This window comes from Heptranchias perlo, chromosome 40 (genome assembly GCF_035084215.1).
Source record: "Heptranchias perlo isolate sHepPer1 chromosome 40, sHepPer1.hap1, whole genome shotgun sequence".
NCBI lineage: Eukaryota > Metazoa > Chordata > Chondrichthyes > Hexanchiformes > Hexanchidae > Heptranchias > Heptranchias perlo.
In genome coordinates, this window is record NC_090364.1 from 8,501,597 (window position 1) to 8,516,092 (window position 14,496).

The 14,496-nt window shown below is 43.0% G+C and overlaps 1 protein-coding gene across 2 annotated transcripts in view; it reads left to right on the forward strand.

Moving 5' to 3' along the window:
• The window catches only part of LOC137305654 (cytohesin-3-like), a 92,315-nt gene extending 77,819 nt beyond the window's left edge, over positions 1–14,496 (forward strand). For both annotated transcript variants that reach the window (XM_067974542.1, XM_067974543.1), the window contains exons 5-13: positions 950–1,068; positions 1,180–1,260; positions 2,482–2,594; positions 4,613–4,761; positions 5,518–5,629; positions 7,953–8,029; positions 8,674–8,745; positions 11,490–11,644; positions 12,031–14,496. In XM_067974542.1, coding sequence (XP_067830643.1) covers positions 950–1,068; positions 1,180–1,260; positions 2,482–2,594; positions 4,613–4,761; positions 5,518–5,629; positions 7,953–8,029; positions 8,674–8,745; positions 11,490–11,644; positions 12,031–12,109 — 957 coding nt within the window. In that variant the 3' untranslated portion in view covers positions 12,110–14,496. The remainder of the gene's footprint in view (positions 1–949; positions 1,069–1,179; positions 1,261–2,481; positions 2,595–4,612; positions 4,762–5,517; positions 5,630–7,952; positions 8,030–8,673; positions 8,746–11,489; positions 11,645–12,030) is intronic.

A 14,496-nucleotide genomic window follows, 5' to 3' on the forward strand; every position in this document is an offset into this window, starting at 1 on the left:
AGTCAACGCTGCTCTAAAGTAAACAAACCCAGCTCTTTAAGCCTATCTGAGTAACTCTTGTGGGAGATGGGAATCATGGCCATGCACCTGAACATAGCAAGGTATGGTAGGTTAGTATTCCAACACGCGAGGACACTCCACTGCCTCTTTGTTGTATTTTATCGTTCCTTCTATAACAGCAGCACTAAGGAAAAGGCCTTTAGCTCCATCGAGTCGCTTTTCCTGAACAGACCACGGGCATTTTTCTCCGCCTTGGGCTCTACCCATCCCATTCAAACTCCTGAGGGAGGCCATCAATCTCCAAGATGATAAAAGCTCTATGCGATCTCCCTTCCGATCACCAAAAGGGACCAAGTGAAACCCCAGAAAGTTAGGCCAACGTTAAAGGATGTTCATGAACCTGACCAGTTGCATCCCACTGCTGGCTTGTCCATGGTCCCCTACGGTGCAGGAACTATTGTCTTAATTAAGTTATCTCTGCGCTCCTCCAATTCTGGCCTCTTGTGCATCCCCGATTTTCACTGCTTCACCATTGGCGGCCGTGCTTTCAGCTGCCTGGGCTTTAAGCTCTGGAATTCTCTCCCTAAACCTCTCCCCCTCTCTCTCCTCCTTTAAGATGCTCCTTAAAACCTAGCTCTTTGACCAAGCTTTTGGTCACCTGTCCTAATATCTCCTTATGTGGCTCGGTGTCAAATTTTGTCTAATAACGCTCCTATGAAACACCTTAGAGGACGTTTTACTACGTTAAAGATGCTATATAAATGCAAGTTGTTGTTGTTGTTGTCTCTTGAATTACTCAAACATAATGTTCCTAGATCACTAAAAATATTGGTGTATTTGTGACATTTGTTGCAGGTTCACTCTGTGAGGTAATCTGGTAAAAGTGCATTACGCACAGACAGATGTGAATTTGGATCCATGTTAATGACTGGCTTTTTCGTTGCCTCAGGGTATAGAGTACTTGATACAGAACAAACTGTTGTGTCAGAAGGAAGACGATATCGCCAAGTTCCTGTACAAGGGGGAAGGTCTGCATAAAACAGCCATCGGAGACTATCTCGGAGAGAGGTGAGACCGAAATCCAATGGAATTCACAGGATTGTGTTCAACCAGGGTTGGCGACCCTATGTAAACATGACTCTGAAACACTGTCCTGATCTTTGCTCTTTTTCTCCTCAGAGAACCTCTGAACATCAGGATTCTACAGTCCTTTGTAGAACTGCATGAGTTTTCCAACCTCAATCTTGTTCAGGCGCTAAGGTGAGAACTTTGGGTGGGTGGGGTTTGTTAATTGCCTCACGTCCTGCACAAAATGTTCAGAGGTTTTTTTTCCCACATGGATTTTCAGAGTTGCTTCCATTTTTTTCTTTCTCATCAGTTTCTGGTTCTTTGCTTTATTTCTCCATTCTGGCTTCTTTTCTTGTACACCCTCCTCCCCCCACCCCCCATGCCCCCCTCCTCCCACACCCCATGCCCCCCTCCCCATCAGTTTTTATTGGGATATAAGACACGATTCTGAATGCTACATAAATATGCAACCACAAGGGAGACTGGGTAGTACATTGTGTTCAACTGTTAGAAGATCACAAGATAATTACGGATAAGGATTCAACCCATCTTAATTCTTTCATCCAGGGAGATCCCAACATTCCCCAATTGCTTCTTAAATAATTCCAAGTTTTTCACCTCTATTAATCCTACTGGAAGTCTATCAATCTTTGTGCAAAAAACTTCCCGATATCAGTCCTAAATCTATCTTTTACTAGTTTGAACCTATGTCCCTTTGTTTTACTCCCGCAGTTTAATTTAAAGTAATTTTCCAGGTTAACTTTTTCTATACTTAGAACAATCTTGTATAGTCCTATAAGATCGCCTCTCAGAGGCCTCCTTTCGAAAACCATCCTTTCATCTCTGGGACCTCTGAGAAATCCTTGTCCAACGAGAGTGGATGTAGGCTCTTCTCCCTGTAAGCTGAGGAGGAAGGGTCCCAGGTGAGATGGGAGATGTGAGATAAAGTACATTGCAACACATGGTCCTTTTACCTTGAAGATGTGGGTCTGAGCAGATAAGGTGGAAGTCCCCACCCATTGCTACATGATAAAGTTGCTTGATGGAATGTCTATATCAACTCACCTCCCAAATGGACACAATTTTTAGTTCACATTGCACTAAGGAGGCAGAGGGATAGAAAGTGCTGAAAATGGAGAGATCGCAGGGGGGCTATAAAGGGTCCCTTGTCTGCAATGAGCTGCATTGCTAGGATGCCATAAGGGGACTCCAGTATTACTTCTGATTCATAGTGTGGATAATTCAAGAGTCTTCTTCACAGCCACGAATGTAAAGATACTTTTCCTCAGCAGTACTATCCCTCATCTTAACAGGGACATAGTGTACAATTATTTCCCCCTCCTAACCCCAGTATAAAACCTCATGTGCATCTCTACCCAATACACTAAAGTACATATTTTCCCTAACTTGCAGGCAGTTTCTGTGGAGCTTCCGTTTGCCGGGTGAAGCGCAGAAGATTGATAGAATGATGGAAGCTTTCGCAATGCGGTATTGCCAGTGTAACCAACACGTCTTTCAGTCGACTGGTAAGAAACAGTCAGCTCTTTACTACCAATGTCAATAATATTACGGGGAGGGTTTTACTGGTGTGTTCGCTTTATACCATTAAATATCATACATAGGGTTTGTACTTCCTGTCCACAAAACTTACTCCCTGTTGTCACGATTTTTGGTCACACTTTTCTGTCAACATTGACCATCGTAAATTGGTGTGTCAACATTACCCATTCAATTTTGCTATGTCAGCTGTCACAATGTAGTGCCAAGGTCTGACCATAGGTGGCTCTGTAGAGCAAATTTCTGAAGTATCTCTCCCAATTCAGTCACCATCTTGTATAGAAAATAAAACTTACATTCGTCAATTGACCATGGGTAATACTACAGGCGATTTAAAGGAAATTATATAGGACTTATATAGAGCCTTTCACCACCTCAGGACATCCCAATAAAGTACTTTTAAAGTGTAGTCACTGTTGTAATGTATGAAACGCAGTAGCCAATTTGCATTCTGCAAGCTCCCACAAATAGCAATATGATAATGACCAGATAATCTTTTTTTAGATGTTGGTTGAGGGATAAACATTGGCCAAGACACCGGGGAGAATTCCCCTGCTCTTCTTCGAAATAGTGCCATGGGATCTTTTACGTCCACCTGAGAGGGCAGACAGGGCCTCGGTTTAATGTCTTACCCAAAAGACAGCACCTCTGACAGTGCAGCACTCCCTCAGTACTGCATTGAAGCATCAGTTTTATGCTCAAGTCTCAAGAGTGGGACTTAAACCCACAACCTTCTGTCTCAGAAGCAAACATGCTACCCACTGAGTCACAGCAGATACAGCATACTAGTGTAAAATAGGTTTATGATTCTGTTACACATTTTGCACCAAGACATTCTCCCCCATATTGTGTTTTATGGCTCATCTAAGAAATAAATTCTGAATTTTTAGTTAATCAACCAACCCATATCCTTTCTATAAGTGGTTTCTTGTAATGAATATTAAGCAATTATATTAAAAATCTGAACCCAAACCTTTAAAGAACGGTATTTTCTCAACTCAACTACACAGTGCTTAGTTCCATGTGTATATGTAATCCTTCAAAGTACCAATGTGCCAGCATTTCTCATGGGCATCGTTCCTCTTTAAGTGAATACACTAATTTAGAAAAATTTTAAATTGGGCCCCTGCCAAAGATATGGGAGAAACCCTGAGAACATTCACCCCGGAGTCTACTTTTATAGTTTCTTTCTGTTTTATCGTCCCAAAGTATAAACCAACCTGTTTCTGGCTGGGTTGGAGATCACCTCGTACAAAAGGTCGGTACTCCATAAAATGATCAGGGCCAGAGAGATCTCCTAAGGGTTTCGGAGAGGAATTTCCCAGGTTTTTTTTTCATCCCAAATTGGCCTGGGGTTTTTTTATCTGTTTCATCGCCTGTCCCAGGAGATCACATGGTTTCGGGTGGCGAATTGGGCGTATATATTGTGATACTCAAGGTATCACAAATTGTGTGGGACAGGCTGGGTGAACCAAAGGGTCTTTTCTTGTCCGTCATTTCTTCGCATGTTTATGAATGGTCCATAGAAGATTTCTTGCCAGCATTTTTTTTAAAGCCTTTTCCTTCCACTATTTTTGACGTTTGCCAGCACTCATTCCCCCCTCAGCCTTGGGGATGGGAGAGTGTCGGTAACGGTCTTCTGCCTTGATTGACACCAATACCTCTTTGTGGTTGTCCAGCAGAGGATGCAGCTTGATCAGAGGATGTCACGCTGCTAGGTTAACCCTTGAAATGCGGTCATTCATTTACACCGTTGTTCCAATACCATCACATAAACATGATGTGGAGATGCCGGTGATGGACTGGGGTGGACACATAAACATTGAGTGCAAAGTGTCTCCTAGCCCTAGGCTTTATAACGAGCTTCTAGTTTGAAGTAACTGCTTGGAGTTATCGTTGCTTTTATTTATCTTCATGGAATTGCTCTACCAGATGTGCAATTGTAAATGTATTTCAACGGCTCGCTAACAGTGTCCCTTCGTTGCAGATACCTGCTACGTGTTGTCCTTTGCAATCATTATGCTGAACACAAGCCTGCACAACCCGAATGTTAAGGAGAAACCAGCGCTGGAGCGGTTTGTGGCAATGAATCGCGGGATTAACAATGGAGGAGATCTCCCACAGGAGCTACTCAGGGTAGGTATTCTCCAGTAACGCACTGCTTGCAAGTGACTGCCAGTCTTGGTTCAACGGGCAAATAACAAGCACGGCAAGTGGGGTGGATCATAGGAACAGGAGGAGGCCATTCAGCCTCTCAATCCTGTTCCATCATTCCATTAGGTCATGGCTGATCTGCATTTTAACTCCATCTACCCGCCTTGGTTCATAATCCCTTAATACCCTATCAAAAATCTATCAATCTCAGTTTTGATATTTTCAATTTACCTAACCTGAACAGTTTTTTGGGGGAAAGAGAGTTCCAGATTTCCACTACCCTTTGTGTGAAGAAGTGCTTCCTGACATCACCCCTGAACATCCTAGCTCTAATTTTAAGGTTATACCCCCTTATTCTGGACTCCCCCACCAGAGGAAATAGTTTCTCTCTATCTTATCCTATCAGCTCCATTATTCATCTTATCACCTCAGTTAGATCACCCTTTAATCTTCTATATTCATGGGAATACAAGCCTAGTCCATGCAACCTGTCCTCATAATTAAATCCTTTTAGCCCCAGTATCATTCAGGTGAATCTGCGCTGCACCCCCTTCCAAGGCCAATATATCCTTCCTGAGGTGCGGTGCCCAGGACTGACCGCAGGGTTTGGGGGAGGGGTGGGGTGCGGAGGTGGGGGGGGGCAGTCAGGTTTGGAGTCAGTCGCATGGAATTTCAAGTCAAATTGAACCTTTAGATTATAATAATTTCAAAGATTCCCTTTTCGATTCTTCTGAACAGAATCTGTATGACAGCATTAGGAACGAACCATTTAAAATCCCTGAGGATGATGGGAATGACCTAACACACACGTTTTTCAATCCAGATCGGGAAGGATGGCTTTCAAAACTGGGTAAGTGAGAAATCCACAACCACGGGGAGTGGGGTTTACAACAGTAGGGAGCAACATTGCCCAAAAGAGATAGACCAAACTCAATCAAACCAACACACAATGGACTACAAGAGCCCATAGTGCATTACAGGAGCATTTGTTGGGCACATGGAAACTAAACTGAACCCTTGTAAAGAACAGTGCGAGATGGGACAAAAATACAATGATTCTCCTCAGAGAAACGGATTAATGTCAATTTATAATACCCTATAATTTGTGGGGATAATGTCATTTTATAATATCCTATAATTTGTAGGGATCATCTTAATCACCTCAATTAGATCATCCCTTAATCTCTATACTCAAGGGAATACAAGCCTAGTCTGTGCAACCTGTCCTCATAATTTAACCCTTTTAGCCCCGGTATCATTCAGGTGAATCTGCACTGCACCCCCTCCAAGGCCAATACATCCTTCCTGAGGTATGGTGCCCAGAACTGAACGCAGTCTCCAGATGGGGTCTGACCAGCCCTTTATATAGCTGTAACATAACTTCCATCCCGTTGAATTCCAGCCCCCTTGAGATAAAGGCCAACATTCCATTAGCCTTTTAAATTATTTTTTGTACCTGTTCACTAGCTTTTGATCACTACCAATACCCTATTATTTGTGGGGATAATGTCATTTTATAATACCCTATTATTTGTGGCGATAACTTGTAACTGGATGTTTGACCCCTGTAAGATACTCAACATCATTAAAGATACAATGGGCTCAGATTTGACACTGGGTTTTCTTCCCCTGAGATATAAGTCATGAGTAAAGAAATCCACTTCCATTCTTCCCAGTGCTGCTGTTAATGAAGATTGTACAGCAGCAGGTAGCAGTTTCAGAAAGGAATGATTCACGCACTCACACCACTGGACCCACCCCACTCCTTGGTCTTGCAATGGGCAAAAACCAATAACCAATGGGTATGGTAGCATAGTGGTTATGTTACTGGACCAGTAATCTAGAGTCATAAGTTCAAATCCTACCATAGCAGCTGGGGAATTTAAATTCAATTAAATAAAAATCTAGAATTAAAAAAATTAGTAATGGTGGCCATGAAACTACCAGCTTGTTGTAAAAACCCATCTGGTTCATAGGGAAGGAAGCCTGCTGTCCTTACGTGGTCTGGCCTATATGTGACTCCAGACCCACAGCAATGTGGTTGATTCTTAATTGCCCTCTGAAATGGCCTAGCAAGCCACTCAGTTGTACAATCTTGCTATGAAAAGTACAGTACTGTGGGAGAACCTTCACCACATGGACTGCAGCAGTTCAAGAAGGTGGCTCACCATCACCTTCTCAAGGGCAATTAGGGATGGGCAATAAATGCCAGCCTTGCCAGTGATGCCCACCTCCCATGAATGAATAATTTAAAAAAATTGCTGTAAGTCAGGTGCCGAAAGCACTGGTCAGTCACAGTGGTGCACAAACCACGTGTTCCTGAAACTAACCTCTGCTGCAAAAAAAAAGCAGGATATCTTCTTAATACACATCACATAAGGGGAAAAAAAGCAGGCAGCTTTTCCCACTTCTCTCTGCCTCTTCTTTGCAGAGATTGAACAAAGGATACACATCTGTGATGCTCCCTTTGGTCGTAATGGCCATGCCCACACATTGTGCATAAAGAATGGTTACTTGGGTGAGGCCATGGAAATGTACCTGGGCCAGAGTCAGGGCCTTCAGAAGAGGCAAGAAAATAAAGAATTTTGATGTGAATGAAGTCCCTTTTATCACACAGGGAACCCGTCATGGTTCTAGAACTTGAACTTATATAGTACCTTGTCTTGTGACTCCCAAAGCACTCCAATTACAATAAATTACTATAGCCACCCTTGTTCTGTGGGTAAAAATGGCAGCCATTTTGTACACTGAGGTGTTGGTTGTCCGGGAGCCAATGTAGGTCAACGAGCACAGGGGTGATGGGTGAACGGGACTTGGTGCGAGTTAGGACATGGACAGCGGAGTTTTGGATGAGCTGAAGTTTACAGAGAGTGGAGGCTGGGAGGCCGGCCAGGAGAGCATTGGAATAGTTGAGTCTGGAGGCAACAAAAGCAAGGATGAGGGTATCAGCAGCAGAGGGGATGAGGCAGGGGCGGAGACGGGCGATACCATGGAGCTATCATGTGTGTTGTACCTGGTGTAAAACAAGCCCATACTTTCATATTGATAGACATGTGCCACGATACTGTACTACAAATGCTGAGGGGAGGTGGGGAACTTTGCCCTCCTGCTCCCCAGGGTAAAATCACTTCAAGACGTCGGCCCGTATAACATGTCTCCCGTTATCTTTGCAGGGGGTCGAGTGAAAACATGGAAACGTCGGTGGTTCATTTTGACAGACAACTGCCTGTATTATTTCGAGTACACAACAGTAAGTTGTTTTTCACTCATATGAAGTGAAATATTAAAGGAAAATGTGGGTATGGGTTGTATTTTTTACCCACCCCCCCAATGAGAAGAATTCTTCCATCCTCTCCCCACCCTCTGGTACCTTGAGGGAAGTGGGGATAAACTCAGATACCCTGAATTGCTCTCATACATCTCCTAGTAATCAGCATTGCCTTGGCAGAGAACGGGAGATCCTGTCCTCTCAGCTCAAACAGTACGTGAATACCTAACAGGGGAAACAAATACAGTTCTTGAGTAAAATATACCCATTGGCGGAAGGGTCACGAACCAGAGGGCACAGATTTAAGGTGATTGGCAAAAGAACCAAAGGCGACATGAGGAAAAACTTTTTTACAGAGCGAGTGGTTAGGATCTGGAATGCACTGCCCGAGGGGGTGGTGGAGACAGATTCAATCGTGGCTTTCAAAAGGGAACTGGATAAGTACTTGAAAGGAAAAAATTTGCAGGGCTGCGGGGATAGGACGGGGGAGTGGGACCAGCTGGATTGCTCTTGCACGGAGCCGGCGCGGACTCGATGGGCCGAATGGCCTCCTTCTGTGCTGTAGCCTATGATTTTAGATGTATAAAATTTCAAAAATAGGTACTTGACACTGTTTTGCTTCACAGGATAAAGAACCCAGAGGTATTATTCCGTTAGAAAATTTGTGCGTAAAAGCAACGGAAGATTCCAGGAAATTGGTACGTGGTAAAACAAGTTTCTAAACGTTAATTAAATCGAGGGGTTAAATGACATTGTGAGCCAAGTAGAGTTCCAAAAAGAACACAAATACAATAATTGGTATTAAGAAGTTATTTTCCTGTAGTTACTTTGTCTTCACTTTTCTGTTCTTCGGCCTGGGAGAAAGCTGAAGGCTGTACCAAACGTTGCTTATTTGGCGGGGAACGATCAGGTGACTTTCAGACCTCACTTACCTCGTGTGATGTGGCTGTGCCCATTTATAGTGCGCAGGGGACTCCTAGCTAGGGGTTGCCAACTCTCCAGGATTGTGCTGGAGTCTCCAGGAATTAAAGGTAAATCTCCTGGGCGCTGCTGTAAGCAACGCCCAGGAGAAATATCATTCAAAAAAAGAAATTGTGTGCTTTTCTTTTCCTTTCCTTTGAACAATTTTGTTTATTGGTGATGAGGGAAAAGGCTGTTTGACCGGGCGGGACAGATGGAGGAGCCAGGTCATGTGATGAAACCTCCAGGAATACGTCCAGAGTTGGCAACCCTACTCCTAGCCCAGCTGCAGCATCTGATGCAATATTTTGCACCCGTATAGGTGCTCAAATGCCGCAATATTCGTGAAAGATCCATTCAGACCAGCTTGAGTGTGGGTAGTGGGAAGGTTTAGTGCTCAGTCTGTCTGGTAGGCCCCACACTGATGATGGCGGCCATTTAGATTAGCTGTTCGTGGTTGGGAACAAAACATGCTCGAGGGGAGGGGGGGTGGGTGCTCCCTGCCACTGGAGACGTGTGTTCTGACTCCATTATATTAGTGTTGCCTCTGAAGGGCGCAAGAAAACAACCAGGCTGTGTTTTCCCTGCGATTGTGTTTCCCCTCCCAGATATAATTTTTAATACAAAAATAATCTTGCATTTATATACCACCTTTCACATCTGATTTTAACGGCTGTGCCTCATTACCATACTGTTGGCTGACTTCCCGCCCATAACCAACCCTCTTCCTTTCTCCCTCCCTCCCTTTCTTTCTTTCCTTCCTTTCTCTTCCCAACTCACCTAAACCTCTGATGCCCGTATCCTAACTCGCACCAAATCTCAATCACCCATCACCCCTGTGCTCGCTGACCTACATTGGCTCCCGGTCTGGGAATGCCTTGATTTTAAAATTCTCATCCTTGTTTTCAAATCCCTCTATGGCCTCACCCCATCTTATCTCTGTAACCTCCTCCAGCCCTACAACCCTCCGACATCTCTGCGCTCCTCCAATTCTTGACTCTCGTGCATCCCCGATTTTAATCGCCCCACCATTGGCGGCCGTGCCTTCAGCTGCCTAGGCCCTAAGCTCTGGAATTCCCTCCCTAAACCTCTCCTCCTCTCTACCTCTCTCTCCTCCTTTAAGACGCTCCTTAAAACCTACCTCTTTGACCAAGCTTTTGGTCACCTGTCCTAATATGTGGCTCGGTGTCAAATTTGTTTGAAAATCGCTCCTGTGAAGCGCCTTGGGACGTTTTACTACGTTAAAGGTGCTATATAAATGCAAGTTGTTGTCGTTATTTAGATGCTGCTAGGCGGTAGAATCACTTGTGTTAAGACTGTGAGTTGGAATTCCAGTCGCTCAAACACCCATGGCACAGATGGCCGAGTTTCAGCCAGGCTGTCAGATGCAGCACCACATGGAAGCATCTTAAGAAAAGGACATTTCTGGCACTGTCAGAATTTGTAACCTCATTAAATCTTTCCTTCCCCTGCTAATCATACAGCATTGCCAGATCATGCAAGGGAAAAAGATTTACAATGGTTCCAGAGTCATGTTGAGAGGGTTAAGTATAACAAATACAGTCTTTACACCATAATTAATGCAGATTATCTGATTAATCAGATCAGAAAGAAGGAATTAATTCTTATGCAGCCTCGTTAGTCTTCTTTACCAGGACCTCAAAACAATGGAACTCCTTACCAGCAAACATGAGCTGCTTCCACATATACAGTATTAAACCCACCTCTCTATCCCAGCCCCAGAATCATAGATCCATAAAAAAACAGCATCCACAATTCTACTAAGGTTGCCAACTCTGGTTGGACATATTGCTGGAGGTTTCATCACATGACCTCCCGCCTCCAACCCCTCCCTCCCCACCCCCGCCCAGCCAAACAGCCTTTTTTCCCCATCTCCAATAATTTTATATCTGATAAACGAAGAAAATGAAAAAAAAACCCACAATTTTCTAATGCCTATGATTTTTCATCCAGGTTTCTGGAAGCAGTGTCCAGGAGATTAATCTTAAATTCCTGGAGACTCCAGCACAATCCTGGAGGGTTGGCAACCCTAAATTCTACCAATGGCATAAGGAAGCTGGAGGTAGCAGTATGAGCAAGGGGAGCTGCTGCACAGATGCTGGTCTCCTAGAATCACAACTAAACAATCACTCTTGTAAAAATGTGTGCTATACACAAGACTTTTGAGATATAGCAATGAATTTCCTGTGGCCTTCTTCTCAGTTAGTCCAAGGAAATGGCATATATTTTAGCTATGTTTGTTCAACGGGACAAAATGGCGGGCAAACTTGGATGACCAGTGCCACAGCGCCACTAGTGGTGGGAGGACTGAATAGCAGGTGTTACCTTTATGCTTTAAGAATTACCTCTAAAAGTTACCAACGTTACAGACGCATGACAATAGGAAATAGACTTCTTTATTAATAGAGAGTGAGAGAGAGATAACGGACTAACTGTAGACCAACTTATTTTTATATTGCAGAATTGCTTCGACTTGTACTGTCCCAACAGCAAAGGCCATACCATTAAAGCCTGCAAAACAGACGCAGATGGACGAGTTGTTGAAGGCAATCATCAGTTTTACAGGATATCTGCCCCTTCAAGGGAAGAGAGGGATGAATGGATCAAATCAATCAGGTAAAACTGAGCCAGACGTTAAAGAAAAACTCAGGTATTATTAGAAAGGTGAGATGAGTCAAACTGGTAAAGTGGTTTTACCGAAAAGCTTATCATCAGAATGCAGGTGGCAATTTTGTACATCAAATGTTTAAATCTTTTCTGGTTAGGGTTTAAAAATAAGCAAATGCATCCAATGAGGACCAGTTCTTGAACATATCATTTATGGAATAGAAGACAAAATAAAATTATGAGCTAAAATATGTATTTTATTGTAAACTGTGGACTGAAGATTAGATTATAGAAGTATATTAAGTGCTGTAACATTAAGTGATAAAGTCTCTTCCCTCTTAAAATTAAAAGTAAATTTAGTGCAAAAGAATAATTGTGTTTTCATTACATTTCAGAGCCAGCATTACACGAGATCCTTTCTATGACATGGTAGCAGCAAGAAAGAAAAAGTTAACTGACAACAAATCAAATTAGAAGGTTCTACTGAGTTCTGTACCTCTCAAGTGGCTGAATAAATAAGACAGTGAAATAGCCACCAGTTCGATATGCACTGCAGCTGTTGGTGTCTGAACATGTCCCTGGACCATTTCTTCCAGTCCAGCTGTTGATGTCTGCACATGTCCCTGGACCATTTCTTCTATTCCGGGTGTCGATGTCTGCACATGTCCCTGAATATTCCTTCCATTCCAGATATTGGGATGAGCACACATTCCTTGATCATTCCTTTATTCCCGTATTGTGATTTGCATATACTTGCACATCCTTTCTCTACTTCAGCTATTGGGATCAATTCTCCGATTCAGATATTGGGATTGCAGACATCAATGAATCAGATCTTCATTAAAGCAATCAGGACTTGACAATATCCACTGACACTGCACTCCATTACTTCAAATACAGAAGTTCATGGTCTCATCTCATCATAATCTTTGGGCTCCACTGGCAACCATTGGGTTTAGTCCTATTCACCCTATGCTTAAGCATCCATAGGTATAATCACATTGTCTGGGCTAATGGTCGAGTTCTATACCTTGCCTCTGTCGGTGAGCAGCGTGTTATTTAACCCCTTGGTGTCCGGTTAAACACAGCATGACTATCACACATTTCAAAATGACCCATTCAATGGCCAATGTGTTTGGATTGATTAAGATAACTGTTGGCTTTTGATGTGTGTTGTAAGCAGTTCTCCAAGAACATTGCTGACTGTAATTTATTCTCTGTCATTAGGACTTCTGAGGATGGAGATGTTTAAAAATGTACTTTATAAGCATTTTGTTTAATATACTGTTGAGTGTCTAATGTTTTGAATAGTTTTATATATATATATGTGGTTGTTTTTAACAAAAAAATAAGCACTTATTAATAAATCCAAGTTAAAAATAGCAAACCAATAGTTTTACACTATGCACGCTATATTGCTTTGAATGGTTCATATCCAGTGCTCCTTGATACCAAAGCTTTAATTATGACAAGTTGCTTTTTCTGCCCTGTTCTCCTGAGAGTGTTGACTCCTCTTGGGCTACATTTCTACATGTGCCAGCTGCCCAAGTAGCCATTCTTCAGGGAGCGTTGGCAAGCTATTCGAAAGTGGGTGGGGAGACGCGTAGGGTGATGACAATGGAGTTCTATACTAATCTCACCCAATGTCAACACAAGCACACCTTCCATGCAGGGCTCACAAGTCAGCAAATTGGTAGTGGAGCCCTGTCTGATATTTCCTCTTCCCTAGCCATGGCAAACTGCAGACCTCCTATCGCTACCCTGGCTGAGATTAGTGAGCTCAGCGGTATTTAGTGAGGCAGTAACTTGTGTGGATCTTCTGCTACACCTTCCCCTTTCTGCTTGAAGTGTCAGCCTTTGCTCTGTGGTGTCCCTCTTGCCTCTGGGTTAGAAGGTTGTGGGTTCAAGTCACAGTCCTGACACTTCAGCACACAATCCAGGAGACACTTCAGTGCAGTACTGAGGGAGTGCTATATTGTTGGAGGTGCCGTCTTTTTGTCCTCTCAGGCGGGTGTAAAAGATTGCATGGCATTATTTGAAGAGGAGCAGGGAGTTCGCCCCGGTGTCCTGGCCAATATTTATCCTTCAATTAACATCACTAAAAACCGATTATCTGTTCATTTATCTCACTGCTGTTTGTTCGACCTTGCTGTATACAAATTGGCCAGATTGTGGGCCTATATTACAACAGTGACTGCCCTTCAAAAGTATTTCAGTGGCTGTGAAGCACTTTGATACGTCTTGAGGTCACGAAAGATGCTTTATAAACAAAAGTCCTTTCCTTTAAAGCATAATTATTAATCTGATTACAGGTTAGCATTGCTCGAACATTTGAAAAACAACTTTGCCACCATGTTTCCTACTTTAGCTTGAATGGATGGACAGTCCAGACTGTGGACTACTCCAGCACTACCATCTGGTCAAGAGTTTCATGAGCTGTGCTTCCATAATGGACCATTAGCTCATCTTTACAGAGGGGGTGGTGAACAGCTGGAGCGGGCTGCCAAGCATGGCGTTTGAAGCCAATTCCTAATAGCAGAAAGGTGAAACCCTTCAATATAAGTAAACTTTGAGCAACGTTAAGTTACTCTTAATGCAAATGGGCTTCAGTGAAATTTGATCATCTCCAACTATTGCCTTTTCTGTTACTCAAGGGAAGGGAACAGGTTCTACACTTTGACGGAAAAAGTAATCTGATTTTCAATATTTAGGTAGCAACGTTTCTTGTTATGAACATGTTTATATTCATATCTATTAAAAAGTTATGTATTTTTGAATAAAGATTGTTGACCAAAATTGGTTTTGAGGAACATGAACTTTGGTTTTATTGCTGTAAATAAACTAATAAATTTATATTTTGC